General features: G+C 34.1%; 1 protein-coding gene across 6 annotated transcripts in view; it reads right to left on the reverse strand.

Moving 5' to 3' along the window:
* Positions 1-2,902: 2,902 nt before the first annotated feature.
* Positions 2,903-27,674, reverse strand: part of LOC149414437 (CLIP domain-containing serine protease B4-like) — a 92,594-nt gene continuing 67,822 nt past the window's right edge. For 5 of the 6 annotated variants that reach the window (XM_089643786.1, XM_089643785.1, XM_089643787.1 and 2 more), the window contains 4 exons: positions 26,473-26,631; positions 10,644-10,755; positions 9,471-9,602; positions 2,903-4,481 (listed from right to left, as the gene is read on the reverse strand). In XM_089643786.1, the coding sequence (XP_089499912.1) occupies positions 4,290-4,481; positions 9,471-9,602; positions 10,644-10,755; positions 26,473-26,631 (595 nt within the window). In that variant the 3' untranslated portion in view covers positions 2,903-4,289. The remainder of the gene's footprint in view (positions 4,482-9,470; positions 9,603-10,643; positions 10,756-26,472; positions 26,632-27,674) is intronic. The other variant, XM_089643783.1, reaches the window with a different exon arrangement.

Consider the following 27,674-nt stretch of genomic DNA (forward strand, 5'->3'; position numbering starts at 1 on the left):
ACTGAGGTTAATGATATGTACTAATGGATGGATTATAAAGGGTTCAACTGTTTTTAGTATAGTTGAGGAAATTTTGTCATGATTGCACGAATGAGAGGGCTTTAACTGTCTAATAGTTTGAGAAATTTCATCGTAGTTGGTCGGGTTTAAGGTGAGTATATTATCTGTTTCACTGGCACATTGATTGATAATGTCGGCAAGGGCATTTTCATCGGTTGATGTCTTATTTAAAATCTTTGATGCTAGATTTTTACCGATATTGCAAAAGTATTCATTTATGTGATTGGTCACAGTGTCTGGATGGTCATTTAGGGAGGTGTCTTGGCCGTTGATGTTTAATTTATTGATTGGTTGTACTGGGTGGTCAGTGTTAGATATTTCTTTGACGATATTCCAAATTTGTTTGTTATTATTACCGACTCTGGACAGTTTTTCTTTGTAGTAGTTTTCTTTTGTGGTTTTAATGATATTATTACATATATTTCTGTACTTTTTATAAAATATTTGGGCTTGAATGTCTGGATTATTGAGTAAGTTTTTGTGAAGCTTGTCCCGTTTTTTAATACAAAAAATTAGGCCATCTGTTATCCATGGTTTCAGTTTTTTATTTTTTGAATTATTCACATGGGATTCTTCAGTGACATCCTCAATATGTTGCAAGAGAGTTTCAGAGAAGGTATTAAAAGCAATGTCTACGTCTGTGGAGTTTAGAGTGGAGAGCCAATTTTCTAAAATAATTTTAGAAGTTAGTTTCTCGAGATTAATGTGTTTCTTTTTTATATTACTACGTGACGTTTCGGTAGTGGGTTTATTATGCATAAAACCAATTGCTATTGAGAAATGGTCCGTTATGGTTGATTGATATATAATTCCCTTTGCATTTTTTTTTGATCGTAGAAATATGTGATCAATACATGAGTTACTAGTATCAGTTACTCTAGTAGGAGCATTAATATAAGAAATAAGCCCGTGTTGAGTCATGAGATTTTTATAGTCGAGTGTTTGTGATGCTTTTGGTTTAAGTAAATCTATGTTAATGTCACCGATCACCATTAGCTCTTCATTTGGTGTACAGTTAAATAAGGCCAAGTCTAAGGATTTAAGGAAGGATGAAATATTTTGGTGTTTAGGTGACCTGTATAGTGCAAGAATTGTGGTTTGGATGGTTTTTATTTTAAGGCAGTTGGCATTATCAATGAATAATTCAGAGATAATCGGGTCCAGCTCAGATTTTACATAGACAATTACTCCATCTGACTGTGTCTTATTATTTTGTGTATTGAAAACTGTAAATCCTGTAATGTTTTTGTGAGTGTAATTTGATTTGATCCAACATTCAGTTAAAATAATTATGTCAAAAATATTATTCAAATCGGCAAGTGTTACAAGTAGGTCATTATAGTTCTTATCAATGCTTCGAATGTTTGTTGAGAATATTTTTAATCGTTTATAGGGTTTTAGAATATTTATGCACTTTGAGGCATCATTGGTTTCAGTAGAAATCACGTTACCGTGGTTTTCTATTTGTAGGTTAATATCAATCATTTCGTTTGACTAGTACCACCTAATTGTATCACGAGCATGTATGAAGAGTATGAGAAAGTGTGATAAATAGATAAGAACAAGGTTAGTGAACAAAGATGTAATTAGAACAGAGTTAGAGCATTTCCAGTAACTTTCTTTCCAAGATAATAGTATTGAGGTAAATGTATTAAGTGTTGTCAAGAAACAACCGCAAATATTAATACTGGTGAGAAATATTCGTGTTAATAAAAGTGGTATTATTTGTTTATATGGTGAGAATATCGAAAAATAGGGTAAAGCATTAGAATTTGTGACAGTAGTTATGTCAAAACTAGAGGAATCTGTTAAGGAAGGTATGAACACATTATTTTGGGTAAATACATTATTGATGGTGGTGTAAATCATATAAAAACATGTGAGTAGGACAATACGTATGGAATGATCTACTGTTTTCTTATAGAATATTAAAGAGGCTTTACTTTTTACCAAAATTAATAAACTATGGTAAGAGTAATTACAAGATAGATTAGCAATTTTTGCAATAGTTATGATGTTACAAGAAAGTACGAATATGTTAATTTGAATGGTTAATAAATGGAAAATAGTTGTATGGATCATACAAAAACATGCTAGGAGAAAAATATTTACAGAAAGATCTATTTTTTTCTTAAATAATGTTAAAAAATGATGTGTTTGGATGATAAGAAGTAAAATATGGTAAAAATGTTTAACAACAATATTAGCAGTTATTATAAAAATTATGTTCGTACAAGAGAAATCTACTAAAGAAGGTAATTTAAAGTATATATATATATTTAAAGTTAATAAGTTAGAGTCAAGTCATTTTTATATAAGCCATATCACATCTCTGTTAATGTAGTCCCATTTATAAGGTATTCTTCTGTAATTTTTTTTTTAATCCTAACTGTCTAGGCATCCCTTTCTTAATCTTACTCATTATGTATTGCTTTCTTTGCCAATATCCACATGTTTTGTCATGATCATCCCTACCTGACGTTTGTGCTCTAAACATAACAATCCGTTTGTTAAGAAAGCAAAACGCATCGTCAGTTTCAGCACAAAGTCAAGGGGCTTGTTAGGGCTCCACACCAGAGGTGACCGCCGAATTCAGGTGCTTTTATTTTATAAATAATTTTTATGTATTTGCGCATTTTGCTCTTGTTTTCTGGCTTAACTTTTCCAAGTAAAGTTTTATTTCTTTCGTTAATTTGTCTACTTTCAACCATCATTGATCGTAAAGGCTTTTATCGACAATATCGGTAATACAGAATACACCAACACTAAAGTTGGAAAAAAAATATGAATCAAAACAAAAGACGTACAAATTTAAAAACAATTTATTAACATTAAACAAGAATCAAAAACATTTACATTACATAATATTAATAACACCAAACATAACTCAGGCATTTAAATTGCATTTCATTGACATTAACATAACAGAACTAAGACATGTGAACACCTCAGCATAAGATGTGGTTCTCCTAGTGAGGTGTTCACAAAACACTAAAACATATTCCTGATTCATTTGCACGCAGTATCTACCCATCATCCCCACCTTACTTAATGCGGTATTGTTGTCTAGAAAGAAAAGGTTTCAGAATTGAGTGTATTTTTATTATTACTCTATCATTTTATCAATATATCACTATTCTGTTTGGACAGTCTACATATAGAATAGAGGGAATACTTTTTATAGAATAGAGGGAAGTATGAGTACTGACAAGTAGTGAGAAGGCAACAAGTAACAAGAACTGAAGGACAGAATGCCAAACTGACTATAATCCAATTTCCAAGAGAGAGGAACAAGTTGTTCTTGGCCCTGGGTTGGCTGATTAGCTGCTAACTATCAATTACTTCATTTTAATCTCACCCAATGGTACATCCATTTTACACGCACAAATACAAATCGGCAACTACGATTTCTCAATAACCAGTTGGCCGATTGACCTCAGATTTGTTATATAACTTCAGTCAACTGGTTTTCTTTAAAGTAGCAGAATTAGGTCGATAAAATTTTAATTTTAATCTTTATTACTTTGATAGAAGTAAGAAAAATTTTAAGCGCCTCATTTTTGTATATATGTTTAGTATAAGAAACAATATTACAAAAATATGTTTTTCTTCAGAAAACGTGTTTAATTTAAAAAATACAACTGATTTTGATATTATTAAAACATAAAAATCTCCTGTTTATAGAAATAATATAGGTATGCACCTACATTCCACAATAAGTCATGTTTAAGTACCTTTAACTAATCCCAAGTATGCCTACCCACTGGCCTTGCCTGTGTGGGATTTTTGTTATACATGTTGTCTGGAAACTCATAGTACAAAACGGAAACTAATAAACATATCACATAAGTAATTTTTTATTATGTGAGTTTTCATTTTCGAGTAAATCGAGTCCGAGCTTGGAATTTATATATTTTTTAAATTGGTAGTTGAGGGGTTAACACCAGCTGTTTATTGTATTTTAAAATGTGTCAAAACGTCAGCCCGGCAACAAAAGTATTTAAATGAAAAAATGTAAAAAAAAATTGAAATGCTCAGATCAAACAAAAGAGAGTCTTTTGGGTTTTCTATGTGATGTAGATCCGCCAGTTTGCCGCTTGTACTACAAGTTTCCAAACACCGTGTATACAAGTCATGCTCGTCGGCACAGGGGGGCAGAGAGAGAGGGCAAGAAGGGGGGGGGGGACAGGGCGGCAAAAATATATTTAAAAATTGTCTAAAACAAGGTCCTAGACAACAACACCGCTTTCAGGCCACACAATACCCTCTATCCAGGGGATGTAGGTAGAAATCCTCATGTTGATTTGTGTACAGGGTGAAGCATTATTATACCAGGATACCAACCCCACCAACAGGTGCGTGCAGCCCACCCTGTTACCCAGGCTGTTGGGTACCGTCAGCGGGGAGCCGTAGTTAAAGTCCTGAGAACAAATAAAGCAATAGGTGAACACACTCCAAATGGCAGATTATTGATTAATTAATCAGTGGTAGGTAGTCAGTGTTTACATTTATGGTAAATGGTAAACCAAACCTAACCTAACCTAACCTAACCCAACCCAACTTATCTTTACCTCACCTTACGTCCAAAATGTATGTTTCCATTTATCTCTTATTAAATAAATATAAAAAAATTAAAATTATTATAACTTATTAAATTTAATAAATTTCCTATGAAAACTTAGGATTTGTTAAGTACAATCATACAGCAACTTTTAGATTGGGATGGTGGCCTTCTACCAGGGTGATACTGAGAGTATCTACAACTCCGGAACGTGCTGGAAATGTAATAAAGATAAATAATTTCTTTTGGTTTTAAAACCACGAGTTTTTAATAATTTTTTGAACCGACCGGTTTCGCTTTACTCAAGCATCTTCAGGGTACAAATTATTACTAGATAAGAAGTACAAAGTGTGAGCTTATATATAAAAAAAAATTGAGGGAGACAACATGATATAAATATAACAAACACAGAGAAATCATACAATACATTTACACAAGTACAAAAGACATAAGAAGGAAAAACCGAACGATAATTATGTAGACTAATGGATTATAATAATGTATATGGAGAAACAAAGCATCAACTGACATGGGGTGACAAGGAGAACTTGGACATTTTTAATGGTTTATTGGGAACAAACTTAATATTGGACTACTTGATATATCTAATTGAATATTACGAATAGGACTTTTGGTTTTTACAGCTTTTTTTATTTCCAGTGTTTCTAGATTATTGAGTCTGTTACCATGCCCGTTTGTATGTAAAATATAAGCGCCTGTGTTATGACAGAAAGTATGATCTTCGCTAATCAGTTGATTGGCAAATTAAGAGAAACCGTTATTATTGAGACCACGAAGATGCTCTTTAATCCTAATGTTAAAATTACGTGTTGTCTTACCGATATAAAATGCCGCACAATTATTACAATTTAATTTATAAATGCCTGAATGGCTTAGTTTGTCGTCTTTATCTTTTGAATTGATTAGAAATTTACCTAGATTATTATTGGTATAAAAGGCCGGTCCGACTTCAGAAGGAAAGTTTTTTGCACTTTTTTTTATTTATTTTTTTTTTAATTTATTAACTTTCAAAAATACATTTTTTACAATTAAGTCCCGTTAAACTGATTGATATCAGTTTGTCAACGGGTTCTTTTAACAATTACTTTTTAAATACATATACAATTTTTACAAGTACATAAAATATACATATAATTACATTAATACAAAAAAATTCTTTCACATAACCATTTTTTTAACATACATTTCCTTCTGTGAGTCAATTCACAGCTTTTTATTGAGTTTGGTAACATGTTGTAAATTATTGGAACGAGGTATTCTAGAGTTCTTTGACCATATTTATTCAGGTATCTGGGAACTACAAGTCCATCGTTTGCAATTAGTCTTGTATTATGAACATGTGTCACTATTTTATTATGTTCAGATTGAGATGTATGCTGACTCGCAATTTTAAGCCACAATAAAGCACGAACAGATAATACATTTACAGAGTTGTATAGTAATGACTTTGGTACGTCATTTCTTTGTTCGTATTTAGTTTTGTTTAATAATAATTTTACCAAAGAATATTGTACATTTTGGACTGAAAGAAGATTTGTTTTTGTTGAATGTCCCCATGAAGTTATTCCGTATCTTATTAGGGATTCCGCCAATGATAGGTATATTATTTTAAGGGTATTTGGTGGAACAAAAAACTTCAATCTATAAAGTTTGCTCACTATAGCTCTAAGCCGTGTGCACACTTTTTGTATATGTATATCCCATTTAGAGACGGCCGGCATAGTCCAGTGGTAACGCATTGGACTGCCATTCCGAAGGTCGGGGGTTCGAACCCGGCGTGCGCAAATAAATTTTATTTGATTAATTTGTGTTATTTCACAATTAATTAATTAAAATAATATAAAGTATAATATATAGTATATTTGCGGCACGTTCCAGAGTGGAAGATACTACCAGTATCGCCCTGGTGTAAGACCACCATTCAGAATTGAAACGTTGCTCCAAATGGCTTAAGCCGTGTTTAGTGACTAGATCTGAATAGCCAGGTACTTCCCCACCTTCCTCTTTCCCTTCCCCACTTACCTTCAGCCTCACAACATCCCCAATTGGGGATGCCATAGTCTCACTGGCTCCAGACGGGAGCAGTTGGGACTCTTGTGAGGTATTCACTATAAAAAAAAAAAAAAAAAAAAAAATACGTATTTTGAAACAAGTTCAATATTTTTGCATGAGCATGGTTAAGTTAGAAAAGTTATTAATTAATAAAATACGGCGCCATTGATAAGTAATATTATCATTGATTTTTGTACAAGGACTAGCGAATAAGAAGCGATTACTTGCGATTTGCTTTAGTTTTTTTATTTAAGATTATATATATAAAAGATGATTCGTAGCCATTATTTACCGCTGTTTCATCCCATTTGAATTCCATAATGGTAATGAAACAGTTGTGCATACAAGAATGAAGCAAAGAATGGTCAGACTTGTCAATGTCAGGACAGCCCTTGGCACCAGCACCAGGAACTAGAGGGAAACAGCAGGAACAGAACACCAGTGTTTCCTGTAGATGGACTAGACTCCTTGGAGACTAACCGATAGCGCCAAGGATGTATACTATATGCTTAAACCTGGGACGGCTTCGCTGGCCAGAACACCTGTCAGGACAGCCCTTGGCACCAGCACCAGGAACTAGAGGGAAACAGCAGGAACAGAACACCAGTGTTTCCTGTAGATGGACTAGACTCCTTGGAGACTAACCTAGGATGTATACTATATATGTATCTTGTCTTTTACAGACCTGCATGGAACTAGAATGTCGCTAGATGTTTCTGATGTGAGCTTCTGCTAACTAAGTGTGGATGTATAGTTTTGGAATAAATTCGGTTTAGGGGAGTCACTCGAATAACCGAAATTGAACTTGATTTAGACTCAGTGGGCCCTACTGTCGAATTTGGCAGCCATCTCTGGTCCGCAGCCCCTAAATACCTGAAACAAACCATTAACTCTGTGCAAAAACGGGCGGTCCGTTTGATAGATTCCCCAATCTTAACAAACGGACTGCAATCTTTAGAGCACAGGCGTCAGGTAGGTATGCTGTCCTTGTTCTATCGGTAGTACAATGGAAGATGCTCTGAGGAACTAGCGTCATTCATCCCTTCGGCACCGGTGCGTAGTCGGGATACACGCCAAACGCGCGCCCTACATTTGTACACGGTTGACATTTGTCACATGAGAACGGGTCGCTTCTACGATTCGTTCTTAAGTTCAACAGCTCGGCTGTGGAACGAACTGCCGGCCTCTGTGTTTCCTCCCTCTTACAACATGGGACTCTTCAAGACCCATGTTCACTCCTTCCTCTCCACAAAAAGACCCTCCACACAGCATCCCCAAAGATGACATAGGCCCTGAGGGAAATTATTTTCTTCAGGGCTTCAAAATTTATATTATATAATATATAATTATATTATATATACATAAAATTTATATTATAAATTTAATATAAATTTTATATATATATATATATATATATATATATATAACCTAACCTAACTGTGATTTTCTATAACAAAAAAATGCCCCTTTAATAACGCCCACTCGCGTCCCCTTTAGAGTTATATCCCAGTTTTCAAGTAGTTTGTGGGCTACGCTAGGTTTGTATAGACTGGTTTGTGATTTAATTCTAATACTCTTTTCCCATGTTCTTCTGCCTACTCTAACCCAAACTAAAAACCTAACCTATTTAAAAAAATAAATTATTATTATATGGCAACACTTTTCTTTTTTTGGTTGGCACTACTAAAATTTCAAAAGTATTAAATAGTTATTAATTTGATTTTCTTTATTCAGTAAAAAAACAAGATAACAAAATAAAACGTGGTTTCTATGTATAGCGTACGAAATTTCAAGACCATATAACTCAGTTAATAGTGCCAATCCCCACCTAATTCTTCGGATTCGGATTCGGATTCCCCAGCCCTAAATTAGTCTAAATCAAGTTCAATTTCGGTTATTCGAGTGACTCCCCTAAACCGAATTTTACCCAGAGTTTTATATGGACCAGCGCCCAATACCTGTTTTCCCGGTATCTTACCGGGAAGTGCTTTAAAAGTGTTCATCTCTTTATTTCTTCACTATGGATGTCATTGTGATTGACTCGGACTATTTCAAAATGAACTCGCCAATTTTTTTTTATTTTAATTCGAGATTCAAAATTTACCAAACAGATACTCGGAGGAATTCAGAAATTTATAAATATGGACTCGCCCAAGCGTGTTTCAATTTTTGATAATGTGAAAAAAGTTACCCAAATAATAATCCACGGGAGGAATTAATTAATAGTGGGAACAAGATAAAGGAAGTAGTTTCTCCTTAATAGTAGATACATTCTGATAGAAGTGAGTTATCAGAAGAAGAATAAGGACGGGTTGCTTTGCAGAATTTTAACAATTCGTCAAATTTGAAAGATGATTTTCAAGTTCTGTGTAGGTTCTATTCAAGTTCTATTATTCTATAATAAGAGGCTTCACATAACTGAGAACAGAACTTGAATAAAACCTTCACAGAACTTGAAAATCAGCTTTGAAATTTGATGAATTGTTCAAATTCTATAAAACAACCCGTCCTAAGTAATTGAATCTTGCAATACATAATTTAAACATTATTGTGAAGTTAAAACTAATTTTGATATGTAAAATGATTATATGTTATGTTTATTAAATTAAAGAAAATGGTAGACCTGTAGACAAGCTGTCATGGGGAGGGCAGCGGGACTACTCTTTGTTATTTATAAAATTCTTGTTATATCAATGTTTTATTATCAAAATATTAAATAATAAGTACATCAGTATTATAATGAGCTTAGTTTACAATACATCCTAGCGTTACATACCGGACATCCTTTAGCTGTGTTGACTGGGCGGCTGCAAATCTCCAGGTCATGTTTTGCGCCGACAGGGTGCTGATAGCTGCCAGCGCGGAATGCTCTAGAGCACTCCTCCTGAGATACTCTCTGCATTGTCGTCTGAAATGTTGAAAAACGTAGCAACTAATTGTTTTATCCAATGAGAACAATCCATATAGTATTACAATGTGAAGTGAGGTTTTGAAGAAATGTGTTTTTTAACACGTAATACCCGGAGGTTCAAAATAAAACACATGCGGTGATGGTGGGTCCAGATTGACCCGGCTGAAATGATGAAATTAAAATGCTTTTTAAACAAAGTCACAAACAAAAATCACAATACTAGAAATGTGCCCGAATAGTTGACAACATCTGCGAGGGACTGTGAGAGACAAAGACGGAAGGACAGAGCAAGAGATATGCTGTTTCGTCGGCTGCTCGAATTCAACTGAGAAGAAATTGAATTTTCGCGTGTTTTTATACACAATTATTCTAATAACTTTTTTAAAACGTGTCCGATTTTAATTATTTTTGAGTAGAAATGTGGGTAAATATTTGATAAAAGAATAGACAAAAGGAAATTAGCCTAAACGAGATATTTGCGGCAAAATCTTAAATTTAAAAAACACTGGGTCAAATCAGACCCATCACCGGAGTCGAGGTGTGTAAATACTGCACAAGTGTTACAACTGCTCCCAACCGTCTAGAATCAGTGAATTAAATTACTTTTAATAAATTTATTTTAAAATTTACCACTTGGATTTGAACCAGATACTTCTAAGTGTGTGCTTTAATTAACATTTTATGTGAATAAAATTAAATATTATTTAGTATATTTGCTCCTCTTCAGAGTGGTAGAAATAGGAGAATATAAGACACGCAAGTGGATGGTAGAAGAGGTCTGGGACTCCCAAGGTAGACATGGCAAGTACTTGAGTCATCTCAAGAATCAGATTAACAGAACCTATGTATGAATGTGCATGAAGCAAGGAGTGTGTGTTAAAACAGAGTTGTGTGGCGGTCCATCCTCTCTGCCTACCCCTGCGGGGTTAGATATCTATTTAAATAAATATACATTTAGTACCAGCCACAGCTGTCAATCTTATCGTTATCACATCATCAGTCATTGTTCATCATGAAGGGAGAGAGATGTGTTCTAACCTTGTGGTCAGGTTTGGATGTGCCATCCCACGAAGTGAAGATGAACCCACTGTCAGGAAGAGTTGTGCCGGTGTGGAGACAGACTGGGATTATACTGCTTGTGAATATTACCCTGAAATGGATATAATTTATTTAAAAAAAACTCTGAATGGTAGTGCGATGCAATAATATTCCTTAACCCTTTAGGTGCGGTATGCCGATATTCCGGCATGACGCATGACGCTTGACACTCGTGAGACCCTGTCACCTGTTATTTGACACAGGAAATAATGGCAATTATTTATTTCGTGACTTTACTTTTGAATTTTTTTTTATTTATTTTTTTTTTATTAATAATTTTCTTTTGTTACATGCATAAAAATATAATTACAAAAATCAAGTATTACAAAAACAAGTATTACATTATTAAAATTATTATAGTATTACAAAAAGCATTTCATTTACAGGTAAAAAAGGTACCATAAAAAATAAAAAAATGGTAGCTTTAAGATAAGAAAAATAAAATGATACAATTAAACAAAAAAATAAAATAGAATAGTATGCATATTAGGGTGTCCCAAAAAAATTAAAGTTGTTATTTTTGAACGCATACCCTCTAATTTTTTTTTAATAATGACAAAACACTTATAAACAAAATTTCGTTTAATTTGGACAACTGCAACCCGTGCCGACTTGCATCGAAAGATGTCAGTACTTTTACATTAAGACGCCAGCGAGCAAACGTGTTGATGAGCTTGTAGTAACTTGCTATTTTGTTAGTAAACGAAAATCACTCGTTCAGGCAAGATGTTGTTAGATTTACACACTTCTAAAAAGAGTATATTTTTAATAGGAGTCGTAAAACACCAAATATCGGGTTCTAAACTGTCATCTAATGGACAAGTTTTGTTCTACAATATCCGGAAAGTGAATTTAACTGTCAATATATACCAAATATAGCCATAGTTGGTATTAAAAGCTGTGTTTGAAGTAAAAATCAGTCAAGTGACTACAAGCCCTGACATACCACTCTTCAAAAAGTTTCGAGATAACTGTAAAAATGTTGATCCCGATAAAATTCAGTGCTACAGAGAAAATCTCACATTGCACCTAACCGCTTCCGAAATCGATGATTTGCTTGACTTTTACCGTACTGCACTGACAACAAAAATACTTGGAGATTACTATTGAGAGTTTTTAGAGCTCTGTGTGATAGTTTTAGGAGGAGATACAGCGAGAAAATTTAAGATTCGGCCTCCAGGTGCTCGATGGATGGAAAAGGCGCTTTATTCCTTGAAAATATCATTAATTTGTGCGCAATTTAAAATTACCGGTAAGGATAAGGCGGCACTTTTAGACGTTTGCCTGTTCATAGTAACATCCTATGTCAAGCCATGGTTACAATGTATTATAGCAGTTAAAGCACCTTACCAGGACTTGTGATTTTCGACATCGATGAAGGCTTAAGAAAAAAATGATGAAAACATCTAAATGGCAGCTTTAGTTCTATTCAGTAAGCAGTTATGGTATTTGACCGATGAAGGATCTATTTTATCGCTGTTTGACGACGCTGTGGATCAAACAACTAAAATAAAAATGCTCGAAATATCAAAAAAAAAAATTTATCAACCCATGACAAACGTTACATCCCATCGAAGGAAGATCTTGATGTTAAATTGTATGGTAAGTTTATTAAGTAGTTTAAATTATGTTTTGTATTGAGGTTTTTGTTCATGTCATAATTTATTGACTTTTGTTTCAGAGAAAAATATTTACGACTTCATTTCAGTCAAGAGCAAGTATTTGTTTGATCGTCTGAAAACAGATGCCAGAATTCCCTACGATGTGGTCAAATAATGCTTCGTATCAAGAAGTCAGAAAGAAGGTGTCGCCGCTGAGGGTAGTGAATGATACAGCTGAAAGAACTCTGTTTAAGATTTTCATGGCTTAATCTCACGGTCGAAGAGGAACAAAAATATTTTTTGTTACGATGCGTTCAGGAACACCGGAAGATTTATCCTGACTGTAAAAAACAAACTATGAAGAAGAAATTTAATCAATAAACCATTTTTAAATATAAAATACTACATAATTGAACATTTATGCATTTTTAAATTTTATTTATCCGACAAAAATGAAAGTTGAAAATTCTTCCATATTAACTCTGTACCATATGTTTGGCATCAAGTCGGCACCGGTTGCCGGTGTTTAATCAAAATAATATTGATTATGTGAGTTATTGGGTTCAAATGGAATAAAATAAGAGGGTATGCATATTTAAATTCATGAAAAAAAAATTCTTCCTTATGTCCTGGGACACCCTAATGCATATATACCAAAAAAAATCCCACATAGGCATCGCCAGTTCGTGGGTATACTTATTTTGTTTAGTGCAGTTTATAAAAAAAATAATTCCGTTTTTACAAAATTATAATTAAGAAAAAAAGGTTAAAAAATAGAAAAATTAAGGATTTGTAAATTTACAAAAGGTAGGATGTTATAGCAGGTAAGTATTTGTGTCAATGGTAGTGATCCAAGTCTTTATTACATTTTTGTATATGATGTAAGACGATATATTTTTAGATCTAATTTCTATCGTCTGATAGAGTGCATTGTAGATTTTGGGGGCAATGAAAAAAGCATGTCTCTGCGCAAGCCTAGTTTTGCATAGTGGAACCTCATATGCATTATTTACTCTACTGCTAGAACGATTTTCGTTTTTTGTAAAATGTACATTTCGTGAAAATATATATTTCAGACATTGCATAAAGTAAATTTTTCTTATATCTAAGAGTTTAGCTTCTTGAAATAATTGCAAGGAGGGGTAGGTAACATCTTTTTGCAATATTATTTTTAGTATTAATTTTTGAGCTATTTCTAGCGGCTTAGTGTGGTTATTATAGATACCCCCCCATCCAATTATTCCATAAGATATTGATGATTGTACCAATGCATGATAAACCAGTTTCATTCTTTTGATATCAACTATGTTATTTAATCGTTTAAAAATGTAAGTTAAATACCTAAGTTTATTTACAAGCTTTTCTACGTGATTTGTCCATTTTAGTTGGCTGTCTATAGTAATTCCTAGGTATTTAACTGTGTTCCCCGAATTCATTAGATTGTAACATTGTAATAATAATTACAAATGGGTTCTAATGTCAGTTGTGACTCTGTCCGTAGCTCTGGTTCAATGAACTCCATTAGTCTGTTTGCCATATTGCGTTACCTCCTTCTTTAGCCCACTTTGGACAGCATTACAGTTATTACAAATAAACATGTAATTTCATGTAAGTTTTTAGATTCTCACGGCCAAAAGCATTTTTGTTGTTTGTTTTTGGGGTGTTATGCCGTGTTGCGGATCCGGTAGATCCGAAGATGTCTTCGGATCTACCGGATCTGCCCTGATGATGGACACTGCAACGCTGTCCGAAACGTCGGCTAAAGAAGGAGTTAGCGCAACACGGCATAACACCCCAAAAACAAACAACAAAAATGTTATTTCATATTCGATATCTGTCCTGATGATGGACACTATAATGCTGTCCGAAACGTTGTATAAAGCAGGTAGCGCAACATGGCATAATACCCCAAAAATAAATCACTACAATAATTTTGGCCGTAAAATTCTCAAATCGTATCCAGAACTTTGATTTTGAATTTAAGTGTCATTATTTTCGAAATTGGAACTGATTTTTCGACAATTCAGACTATCTGTAATTTTTGAAGGGTCTGCGCTAGGTATCTTTCTATGTAAGTTGCTTTGTTTAGTGATAGGTTGCTAAGAGATACCCCTCTTGGAATTGAACCAGGGTGTAATTTGCTAGCTCAGTGTTAAAAGGTAGGCAGATGAGAACTCGAATACAGCAGGGGTGGGGAACTTTCCAGCTCATTTCTTCGTCCATCGGTCAGGGATTGGGAAGGTCAATTCAATTATTACTCATCAATATAAAAAACAAAGGTTTATTTAACACTTTGTAAAGAAACACATGGTAGAACAGAATCTAAACTCTCTCTCTATAGAAACGACCGGGTGAAACGGGGAATTTTAAGATGGAATTTACTGTCTTGAACACAGAATTTTTTTATTTTTATTTTTTTATCAACATTCAAACCTGCTAAACTACTTATGTAGTTTGTCAGCAGGTACATATTGACAACATTTTTGCAATAACATGGGTACAATGGTAAAACAGTATGTAGGTATGTATAATGTTGATGATAAATTAACAATAAATGACAAGTTGGTTAAATTACAGAATTGTATAAATATAAATATGTAAGAAGCAGTATAAGCCTCATATAACAAAAACAAGCACAAATGAATTTAATATGATCAAATGAATATAATCAAGAGGATATAATCAACAAGTACTCCAATGGTTTTAATATACATAAGGTAATACAAATTTATAACGATTTTCCATTTCCCTAGAATGTGAATTCCAATTAGGAAAACAAGGTCTTCCGTAGTGCATCAATATAAATCTTCAGTATCTAATAGCCATTTCCTTAGATTATATTTGACTTTGGCTGTAAAAACGTTTATATTTTTAATTGTCATTGGTAGTTTATTAAATATTCTGGGTACAATAAAGTTTAGGGTTCTTTCACCGTATTTATTGGTACATTTCGGGACCACCAATCCTTCATTTTGGGTAAATCTTGTATTATGTTTATGGAAAACTCTTTCCCTATACAAGGAATCAGACAATATAAGATGTTGACTTACAATATTATAAAACAATAATCCTCTGACAGGTAAAACATTCAGAGACTTGTATATTAATTTAATGTCGTTTCTGTGTGTATTGGTATATTTATGGATTAACAATTTTGTAAGGGAGTTTTGTAATGTTTGGATATAACTTATATTAGTTTTACAAGAATGTCCCCAAGAAGTGATTCCATAACGGATTGTGGATCAGCCAGAGATAGATAGATTAATTTTAAAGTACTTACAGGCACAAAATATTTTATTTTATAAATTCTACCCACAATAGACGGTAGACGTTTACAAACATTAGTAATGTGTACATCCCATTTCATGTGGCAGTCAATAGTAACACCCAAATATACATAATTTTTGACAAAATCAATGGTTTCACATGAACAGGGCTGTGCAACATTTCTGTGTAAGCAGTCAAAAGTATGTGTATATAACGAAGGGATTAAATTGTATCTGGCGTGTGGTGATCTTATGTGCATAATTTTAGTTTTTTTGGCATTTATTATGAGACCGGCGTCATGAGACCATTTTAGGAAAGCAATAAAATCAAGCTGCATAAGGTTCATTGCAGTAATCTAATCCTCGTGTGATATTACGAGTGCCGTATCGTCTGCGTACACAAAATGTTTAACGAAAGAAAACAATTTACTAATAATTGAGACGTATATAATATACAGGGTTGGCCCTAATATTGACCCTTGTGCAACACCTGTTGAAATATATTTTCTTTTGCTAAATTTTTTTAGAATTTTTACTGTTATTTGTCGATCTGATAATAAATTTTTTAACAAAACTAGTAGCTTTCCTCGTATTCCTATTGCATCCATTGTTTCTAAAAGTTTATTTGTATCAATGGTATCAAACGCCTTCGAGTTATCTAAGAATAAAACCAACACATGTTTTTTTAAATTTAATTCATGATTTACGTGATTTGAAAATTCCAAAGCAACATTTCCGTACTTTTTTCTTTTGAAAACCATACTGGTTGGGATCTAGCAAGGAGAAGGATTCTAAATATTTGTTAAGTTTTGTAGAAATGTATTTTTCAAGTATTTTTTCTAGGGCTGGCAAAATGCTAATCGGCCTATAATTTTGTACATCTGTATGTTTGCCGCCTTTGTAAATCGGTCTAATGATACTACTTTTAAGTTCATCTGGAACCACTGCTTGTTTTAAAATTATATTGATAAAGTGAGTTATGACAGGCCCTAAAATATGAATATATTTCTTAATGTCAAACATTCGAATGTTGTCAATCCCTGGTGACTTTGAATTGTTTAGTTTGCTAACAATGATATTAATTTCTTCGCACGTAGCTCTTGGTAGGTACATACTATGTTGAACTTCTGTCGGTCTGACGGTCGAAGCTATATAATCACATTTATGTATCATAGAGCTAACACTGCTCGTAAAATATTCAACAAAATTATTTGCTACGGTTTCTTCATTATGCGTGTTTAACATATATTCTGAGATTATTTCGTCACAACTACTTTTAGACTTGCGTCCTAATATTTTATTTACTTCATCCCAAGTTTTTTTGGTATTTCCGAAATAATTTTTAAATTTATTGTTAAAAAAGGTAGACTTACATTTAATGATTTCTTTTGTAACCTTATTTCTGTAAGTTTTATATTCTAATTCAAAGAATTTATTGGCAGGAGTATTTTTCCACCTTCTGTACAGTAAATCTTTTTTTTAATGTTTTCTAATATATCAGAAGTTATCCAAGATTTTATTGCGAGGGGTCTTTTTTTGGGTTTATAATACATAACGATTTTACTTTGTTCATACAAATCCTGAAATTTTTTTTTAATTTTAGTGTATAACATATTGCAATCTTGTTCCTCAAGCAAGGTATGCCACTTCAAATTATAAATATTTTTGTCAATTTTGTTTTGGGATAAGATCGATGTTCTACGACTTTTTTCCTTTCAATATATTTAATATTGACTGCAGTTAAAAAATGATCCGCTATGTTAATATTATTACATACACATGAAGAAAGAGTATTGCTTTGTTGACATCCGCTATTAAAACGTACAAATATGTTGTCTAAACAGGAACGAGTAATTTTTCCTGCTAGAACCGCTTCCCTAGTTACGTTACAAATGCATTTGGTTAAATAATTGTCAGACATTATATTTTCATAGGACATAATAAGTGGGTTTTGATAATTTAAAAGATCTAGGTTAACATCTCCTATAAGTACTATATTTTCTCTGGGTCTTATATTAGACAGAATAGAAGATGATTCATTGAGAAATTGAACTTTGTTGGAGTTGGGGGGCGGTATATTGCTATGATGTTTAAAATATTCTTGTTTGGAAGTGTCATAGAGCCAAGCACACATTCAAAATGATTTGTTTCTATTGACTTCTGTTTAAATGTGAGTTCATCTCGAACGTACAACAATATACCTCCACCCGATTTTTTACTTCGGCAATAATTGTAACATTTAAATCCAGGAATATTATACAGACAGACTAGCTCTGATGTTATAGCCGTTTCACATAACATTAAGAGCGCGCAGGAGCGCCGATAAATTTTAACGATAGGTATTTGTAAAAATTATTTCTATTTCGTTCATCTCAGCGGGGACAGCAAAAGCGCTATCGGTGTATTGGTGAACCCCAATGCGTGTGTGTGGGCTGCAGGTGTTGTAAGCACGAATCGTCGCGCCGCGTAGCGACTTCGCGTCATATTATCGCGATCAGTTCTTATTATTTCATTTACTGTTATTCATTTATTCCAAAAATTAAGTAGGTGCCTAGGTACATATTTGTAATAAAATAGCGAGGTCTACATTATTTAATATTGTATTGTACTTAGCTTTATTATTATTATTACTTACTACAAATATGTACGTAGATACATTTATTTTGCCTCCGTGGTTGAGGGGTAAGGCTCTCGACTTCGAGTCCGGAGGTCTCGGATTCAAATCACGGCGTGCGCAAGTAAATTGATTTTAATTAATTTATTTTGTTTCACAATATAAAAAATAATATTCATTAAAAAGAATATTAATTAAATATAATATAAAATAATTGTCTGGAGAAATAATGATACACGCGGCGACTTAGTTACGGCCAAATCAGCTATCAGCTTACAGGGTTTTGTAATACTAGTCCAATTCCAAAGTCGCCAATTGGGGAATCCACAGTCTCACTGGCTCCAGACGGGAGCAGTTCGGACTCTTGTGCGGTATTCACATAAAAAAGTCACGTCGCAACTCGCAACTAGAGCGCCTGCTGTTCGATCATCACCTCAGTCACATCGCGACTTGTGCGTAATTATATACATGTGACTGCCTGCTCCGAGCTCATCTTCTGCACACGCACAAGTAAATGAGACTTGTGGGTGCGTGTATACAGGTTGCTGCACACATAAAAAAGTCATGTCGCAAGTCATGTCGCAACATCTTCAAAACTAAAGCCAATCAAACCATGGATAACTCACGGATTAATCATCTCAATTAGACACAAAGAAACACTCTACAAACAATATACAAAACAACCGGAAAATATAACATTACAAAAACATTTCAAAGCTTATAAAAAAAAACTTACATATCTAATAAAAAACACAAAGGATGACTACTACAAACAAAAACTTGAATTATCTGGAAATGACAGTAAAAGGATTTGGTCCATCATAAATGAAATTGTCGATAAAAAACATTTAAAAAATAAAACAATCAACAATGTAAATCATAATGATTCAAAAATCTGCTGTAAAGATAAACCTCTAGAAGCCGCAAATGTATTTAACAATTTTTTTGCTAATGTAGGAAAAAACCTCGCTAAAAAAATCCAACAAGGCCTTACCCCAAATGACCCAAATACTACAGTAAATAATGAGCATAAATTTGAATTATTTCAACCAACAACACCAGAAGAAATTGAACAAATTATTACAGGTATGAAAGGAGGTTCTGCCCCTGGTTTTGATGGGGTCACAATACAAACACTGAAATGTATAAAATCACAAGTATCAAAACCATTAACTCATATAATCAATACAAGTTTTCAAAGCGGAGTTTTTCCATCCATGTACAAACAATCTGTAATTATACCAATATTTAAAACCGGCAATCCGGAAGAACCAACCAATTACCGCCCTATTTCTTTACTATCAAACATTGCAAAAATAATTGAAAAAATTGCCAAAAAAAGAATAACTCAGTTCATAAAGATTAATAATATAATTCACGAAAATCAGTTTGGATTCATGGAAAACAAAAGCACAAAAGAGGCCATTGCTAAATTATCTAGTACCATACAAGACGCTTTAGACAAATCATTAAAATGTGTTGGTATTTTTGTTGATCTCCAAAAAGCCTTCGACAGCATATCTCATGTCAAACTAATACAAAAATTAAAGACCGCAGGTTTTAATGACACAGCATTAAGTTGGCTAAAAAGTTATCTTCACCAAAGAACACAAGTTGTAAAAATTAATCACGCATCTAGTCTACCACTCACAAGTGATTTTGGGATACCACAAGGTACTGTTTTGGGTCCTTTACTCTTTATCATGTACGTAAACGATATTTTCAAACAAAACCTCAGTGGAACAGTTATATCTTACGCAGATGATACAATTATCATAATTAAGGGTAATGACTGGAAAATTGTAAATGAAAATGCAAATAATGACATCCAAATCCTAAAAAACTGGTTCGATACAAATCTACTTACAATTAACGCAAAAAAAACAGTTTATATACCATTCACAATAAATAAATTCAAAACTAACCCCAACATTCATATAATAATACACAACAAAAAATGTAACAAAGATGTTTGTAATGAATCATGTACCATACTAAACCAAACAACTGAAATAAAATACCTCGGTGTAATTGTAGACCAACATATGAAATGGAACAGACACATATGTGAACTTGTTAAACGCATTAGAAAATGTATCTATATATTCATTAGATTAAGAAATGTTCTCAAGATAAACAACCTGAAAAAAGTCTATTACGCACTAGTCCAATCATTACTTCAGTATGGAATCATTGGGTGGGGAGGTGCATATGAAAAATTTTTAAGCTCTGTTAAAGTGGTACAAAAACTAATTATCAAAGTAATTTTGAAAAAAAAACCAACTTTCTCTTCAGCATCATTGTTCAAAATTTTCGAAGTACCAAAAATTGAAGACCTCTATAAAAAAGATGCAATATTACAAATATATAAAGAAACTGTTGTAAAAAAACTTAAATTTAACTCATCCTTAAGGCATAATTTTAACATCCAAATTCCTCTATTTTCAACACAACAAATGCACAATAACTACATTTACAAAGGCATAATATATTTTAATAGTCTTCCCGAAGAAGTGAAAAAAATACCAGATTTTATTTTATTCAAAAAGAAGGTCAAATTTATCTTTAAAAAAAATTAATATCACCTATCAAATGTTATAACTTCAATTCATGTTTCAACCAAAATTAACGTCACAATCCTCTTTTAAGTTTATATTTATTGTACTGTAATAATGTTAATTACTGATGTAAACATGAAATAATTGTCAAATAACTCCTACGCCAAGCTCAAGAGCTAGCACTCTTCATTGGAGTAGAAATTCAACAACATATGTTTTACACTATTACTTATTTTTAACTTATTTTATGTACAATGTAACAATGTTATAAGTTAAACAATAAAAAAAAAAAAAAAAAAAAAAAAAAAAACTCGCAACTAGAGCGCCTGCTGTTCACTCATCATCTCAGTCACATCGCAACTTGTGCGTAGGTATATACATGTGACTGCCTGCTCCGAGCTCATGCCATGGAAGCCCACATTATAGCAGAAGGGTTCTCGAGAAGCATGGAAATGCATGGATTGAAATTTAACAAACTAGTTGGTGATGGCGACTCCAGCATCATGAAAAAAATAATGCAACAAATGCCATATGGTCCTAACCTTATAGTACAAAAAATAGAGTGCAAAAATCACTTACTCCGCAATTTTGCAACAAAATGAAAGCACTTGAAAAAAAAACCAACAACGCTAAAGGCTTTGTACCAGTTCATATAAGGAAAAAGGTTGAAGCAAACGTTTTACGCATGAGAAGAGCTGTAGTTGGAGCTGTAAATTACAGGAAAGAGCAAGAAAACACAGTACAAAGTGATAAAATAAAAAATTTGAAAATGGACATAAAAAATACCGCAAATCATGTGTTTGGTGATCATAAAAATTGTGCATCGTACTATTGCAAGCCGGAGAAGTATACTGATGATCCAAATTTAGTAAGCGATCTTCGAGATTGTGGAATATGGACTGATATCCAACAATTCTTATTGTCTCTAATAGCAAATGCAGAAAGTCTTATTATTGACGTGACAAATAACACTGTGGAGCAATTCAACAACGTTATCGCCAAATTTATAGGTGGAAAAAGGGTAAATTTTACTACAAGAGGATCTTACCAAGCAAGATGTTTTGGAGCAGTAGCTTCGTGGAATAGTGAATTGGCAACCCATTCAAGAATACAAAAGAAAATCCAAGGCCACAGTCCCGGAAAATACACGAAGCACTTTATAGAGAGAAAACGACGTTCGAAGGAGAATACACAAATGTGTCGAAAAAAAAACTAAAATATAATGAAAATACGACAGAAAAAAGAAAAAAGTTACAGGGCCCGATGAAAATTATGGTCAATTGGAATTAGAACCAGATATGCCACCTAAAATATTTGAAACGAAAAAAGAGGAATTTCTCAAAGAATTATCTTCAACGAATAAGGAAGAGCTCAAACGGAATACGGTAGGCCAAAGCAATAACAATCTGTGGGCAATTGAAAAACGTAAGCGGATAACGGCGTCTAACTTTGGAAAAATATATAAGCTTCGGCAAAAAACTTCAGTTACGGGAGTATTAAACTCTTTACTGTACTCACAATTCAAAGGAACTATGGCCACAAATTATGGAAAAGAAAATGAAAGCCTAGCAATAGAGCAATTTTCAAAAAAAACAAGTTTGCAGGTATCCGCTTGTGGGCTATTTATCGATAAAACCAAAAACTTTTTAGCGGCAAGTCCGGATGGCCTTATCGGTGAGGATTCTATAATTGAAATTAAATGCCCTTATAGTATAGCAAATATGTCACCAGAAGAGGGAATTGCACAAAAGATAATTGATTACTGTAAATTGGAAGACCATTCTTTAACATTAAAACGGAATCATAATTACTTCTACCAAGTACAAGGCCAGTTACATATTACTCGTCGTAATTATTGTTATTTTGTTGTGTGGAGTCCAAAATGTTTGCTATATGAAAAAATTGAGAGGGACGATGAAATCTGGCAAAAAATCGTTCCACTGTTAGAAAATTTCTACCACCAATGCCTTTTACCAGAAATAATTGACGGTCGCATACCAAGAAATTTACCGGCGAGGGAAAGGTCTGGACCATAAATTGTTTTAATTTCATTGTGTAGATGTTAAACAGTAATTTTTTTTACAATAAAGCGTTTAAAAACAAAAAATATTAGATCATTGAAGAAGATTGAAAATGTCAAGTGATGTAGGAGGTATTCCCGAAAGTGCATTTTTCTGTAATAATATAACGTATTAAAAAAGTTAAATAAAAACTAAACAAGTTATGTGTATGTACCTAATATGTAGCACAATAAACAATATGGTGCCTCTTATACATAGATTTCAATATTCATTAGGGTGTATCGATTTTTAACTTTTTTTTTGTTTTCAAATTCCAAGTTGAAAAAAAGTTGCTACTAGGTACCACAACTTACCACAAAAAGTTTTGGATTTTTAAAAAAATGTTTAGGTCTCCCGCACAAGGCCTAAAGTTTTAATTTTTTTCAAAAAATATCAATTTTTTTTATAATTTAAATAATTAAAATCGTAACTCTTGTGTTTATTCCAAGTTAAAAAACCTACCTAGTAGCAACTTTATTTTAACTTGGAATTTGAAAACAAAAAAAAAGTTTAAAATCGATACACCCTAATATTCATTTGTATAATATGATATTATAATAACATAATCGATTCAACAACATGTGGTAGATGCATGTACCACTGAACATACGCTGTACCAGCATTCCATCAAATGATCAGTGGTGTATGTACTTACCATCACACATTTTCTTGTAAAATATATATATTTTTTTTTTTAAATCTAGAACAATATATTTAGTCAAATATAAAAGTTTTTTTTGGTTCGGCAGTTGTATCTTAAAAATAGTGTCCTATAAAGGGATAATATTATGTTGAGTACAACCTTCAAAAGTTATCAAAAAATATTTTAATTAATTTTTGTGTTCCATATCCAACTCGGCAATACGGAACGGAATCATCTCGGGGTCTGTCTGTAACAGGTGTTTTTTTTTCAATTTTTTTCCATTAATTTAGTTGACGTAAACAAATTAAATTTGTCACAATAACTTTAGTAAATAAGCTCGGTAAGTATTGGCACACTCAAGATAAGTCACCAAACAGAAAAATAATTTTAAAAAACATCGATAACTCGGGACATGACAACACTAGTGGACTAGTGTATCGATATAATTATTGAGAATGTCACATCACTTCGTTGACTGTATACGTATTCAACAAAACCCTCTCCGCCCCCCCTCACCCCCGAATACTGAGAGAAAGGGACACATGCACCTCAGCCTGATAATACCTAAATAAAATTGTCAAAATCGAGGTTTTGTAGTCCTCATTTTTCTACTCCAAAACTGAACCGATTTCCAAGATTTTTTTTACCAAATGTATTGGAAGAAAACATTCTATGTCTGTACGTTTTGCTTTTTTTAAAAATACATCGTCTTATTTGTATACTGAACGTTTGTTGATGGCGTTAAAAAAGGCATTTTTAACAATTTTTGAAGGGTTATAACTCCTATAATAAGTAACTTATCAAAAAAATCAAAACGTACCGACACGCTTGCGGTCAATATTCATATTATGTAAAAAAAAAATTCTCTAGTGTCAAAATCCAGAGAGGGAAATGAGGAATACGTTTGTATGGAAAAAACACCACCCGGTTTCCTCTTAACGCATGAATATGTTTCCAACAAGAATTTAAGTAGACATTCAGAGTATTCCAGTATTTATAAATTGATCTAATATTCAACTGAACAATATTAATATTTTCCATACTATAGTTACTATGAACATTTAGCCAATCCTGGAAATCATTAGTATTATTGAATTCTACCTCGTCATCTTCTTCAACATAATTATCGGCCATAATCAATAGTGGCAAAGTCCTTGGAAAGAGCAGCTTTGTAGGCCGGGCATGAGTCCTTGTCTCCAGTCGGATGTGCTGCGGGCTTCCCAAACCCGGTACAGGTAGCACAAACTGGCTCGGCGGTAGCTTTTGGGCAGTTTATCCTGGCGTGACCTTCGCCTGCACAGTGTCCACATCTTTGCTTGTCCTTGCAAAACTTAAAAGAATGTCCGATCAGTTGGCACTTGGAGCATATTGTAAGGCCAATAAAATCACGTGGAAGTGGATTATAATGAAGGTGCTTTCAGGTTCGCCTTCCCATGAAGGGGCCAAAACATGCCGAGCTGGTAGTTGACCGCGCTCCGAAGGGAGCTGCGGTTGGTTTGGTTTTGCGACGCACTTGAGAATTCATCGGAAGCGTGGTTCCATTGAGCAAAGTTTAACTTAAGATTTCGAAACATGATTGTGAATTGGCTGCGCGGAATATTTAGTTACATTCAAGAACGAGTCCGATTCTAATAATGCGTAATCTACGCGCCATTGTTGCGAGCGTTACAATTGTTCTGGGACCCGCGTGCGTTCGGGCTGGGCTAAGATCGAGACTGCGTGCGTCTGAGGCTGAGATAAGATGGTGACTGTTTTTGCACGCGGCGAGCCAAAGGGCCGGAAGCGGTAATTCCGTTTTGACCATCTGGCCGCTTGGTCTGCCAGAGTGGGGGTGACAAATGATGCTACAGGGTGATGTACCTTTTAATGTATAGAGTGATTGTATTTCGTAACAAAGTCTAAACTGTTGAGTGTGGCGCACAGTTTCCACCCGCGCTATGCAAGCGAGTTCCCTACAGAGCATCAGACCATGTGAAGCAACAGTGGGCCTGTTCCGCTAGCAGGGCATGTAGCAAGAATGGAAGATAGGACAGGACATAGGAGTGTTTGTTGGTCGACCTACACTGAGGTGGCACTATACAGGTGGAACTATTCCTGCTAATAAGTTATAAGGAACCGGCGTTGCTTGAACTAACCCTTGTATGCGCGCGAGTTCCCTACAGAGCATCAGACCATGTGAAGCAACAGTGGGCCTGTTCCGCTAGCAGGGCATGTAGCAAGAATGGAAGATAGGACAGGACATAGGAGTGTTTGTTGGTCGACCTACACTGAGGTGGCACTATACAGGTGGAACTATTCCTGCTAATAAGTTATAAGGAACCGGCGTTGCTTGAACTAACCCTTGTTTGTAGGTCAGTGTGGAGATGCCATTGTCTTTACAAACTAAAAGCAAGTAAATTACCTAATGACAACCTAATTGTACACCATTTTAGCAGATGAGACCAACCTGATGAAATATGAAATAAAATGTGAATATCGCACAAGAGTCCCAACTGCTCCCAAGCCAGTGAGACCATCGTATCTCCAATAGTTGGTGTATGTTGTGGGGCTGAAAACAGTAGGGAGGGAAATAAGATGGGGAAGAGGAAGGTGGGAAAGTACTTGGCTATTCAGATCTGGTCACCAAATATGGCTAAAGCCATGTCAAGCAATGTTTCAATTCCGAATGGTGAACACCAGAGCGATACTGAGAGTATCTTCTACTCTGGAAAGTGCCGCAAAAATACTAAAATAAGATTTACTATTTGAACCTGCGACCTCCGGATTGCTAGTCGAGAGACTTACCACTCGACCACGGTGGCCTTCAGATTTGTAATGTTGATAAAATAATACTTAAACACTTAAATGTTTATAAAATGGAATGCAGAAATACGGCAGGTCTGAAGGTTCAGGAGATAGCTCAGTTGCTAGAGTAAACGCCGGAATAGCAAATGGTCTGTAATTCAAAGTCCGGTCGCACCCATGAATATACATTTTTTATTTTTACTAAAATTATTCCAATGTTTTGTATAATTATGAAAAGCTTACTGTCTGTCAAGCTGCAGAAGGGCGATGTTGTTATACGCTTCAGAGTAAGCCCTATTGTATAGTGGGTGGAAGTGTATTTTTATCACATTGTATGTAGCGTCAGGGTTGTACTGAGGTGTAAAGTTCCCCCCCAATCCGACGAAGTTGACATTTTCTGAACTGAAACAAAAGAAGTGCAGGTTATATTAACATTGCCATGTGCATCTTAAGACGATCTCATATTCCAGATGTCCTTCGAATTCGGAAGGGGCGCGGCCTATTGGGATGAGTTATAAAAAACTTTAGAACCAATAAGAGAAAGCCGAACCCCAGACCCCAATTACGCCCATAAACGCACACTGGTAAAATTTGTCAAAAATCCGGTATATGTTGATCTACCCAAATTGGCATACTTATGTTGATCTCATATTTTTTTTTTTTTTTTTTTTTTTTTTTTTTAAAAGAAAGACAAACATTCCCAGGTTACGAATAACCCAACAATATTTGAAAATCTCCTACTACCACCACAGAAAGCCGAAAATGTTGCTTGTGTTGTGATGGAGGACTTAGCCAGCCGAGGAATCGAACACGCGACGCTCGGGTGAGACCCAAGCGCTATGCCCACTCAACCACTGACCGGTCAAATTATATTGATCTATTCCCGTAGTATGTTGATCCAGGTAAGAAGTTATTAGACAAAGTTGATCTGTGTCCCTATACAGGGTGTCCGGAAACTCGTAGTACAAGCGGGAAACTGGTGAATCTACATCACATTTGGAGTCGATTTTGTAGTATATATTTTTTTTATTTGAGCTTTCGTTATCGAGTAAATCGAGTTTGAAGTTGATTTTTTTTTTGAAGTGAAACTTCTTTACGCGCGTCATGCAATTTCGAGGACCGGAGTAAAACCGACTCATGACCGAAACGAAAATGCGGGACCACCGATTAAAGTTCATTTGATCTAGTCAAAGTTTTGAAGTAACATATAAATGCTTCTTAGCTCATCCCGACAACTGGCGTTGGTGGTGTAATGGTCAGCATAGTTGCCTTCCAAGCAGTTGATCCGAGTTCGATTCTCGGCCATCGCACATTATTTTTTTGTTTTTAACGCCTTTTTCATTCAATATCTTATTTTTTAGTAGGTCAGAACATTTTTTAAAAGAAAATAATATTGCAAAATAATAAAAACACTTATCTCACTGTGATAAAACATTACTCCGCTA

The sequence above is a fragment of the Hesperophylax consimilis genome, chromosome 20, assembly GCF_061612785.1.
Source record: "Hesperophylax consimilis isolate HC1 chromosome 20, BYU_Hcon_1.0, whole genome shotgun sequence".
NCBI lineage: Eukaryota > Metazoa > Arthropoda > Insecta > Trichoptera > Limnephilidae > Hesperophylax > Hesperophylax consimilis.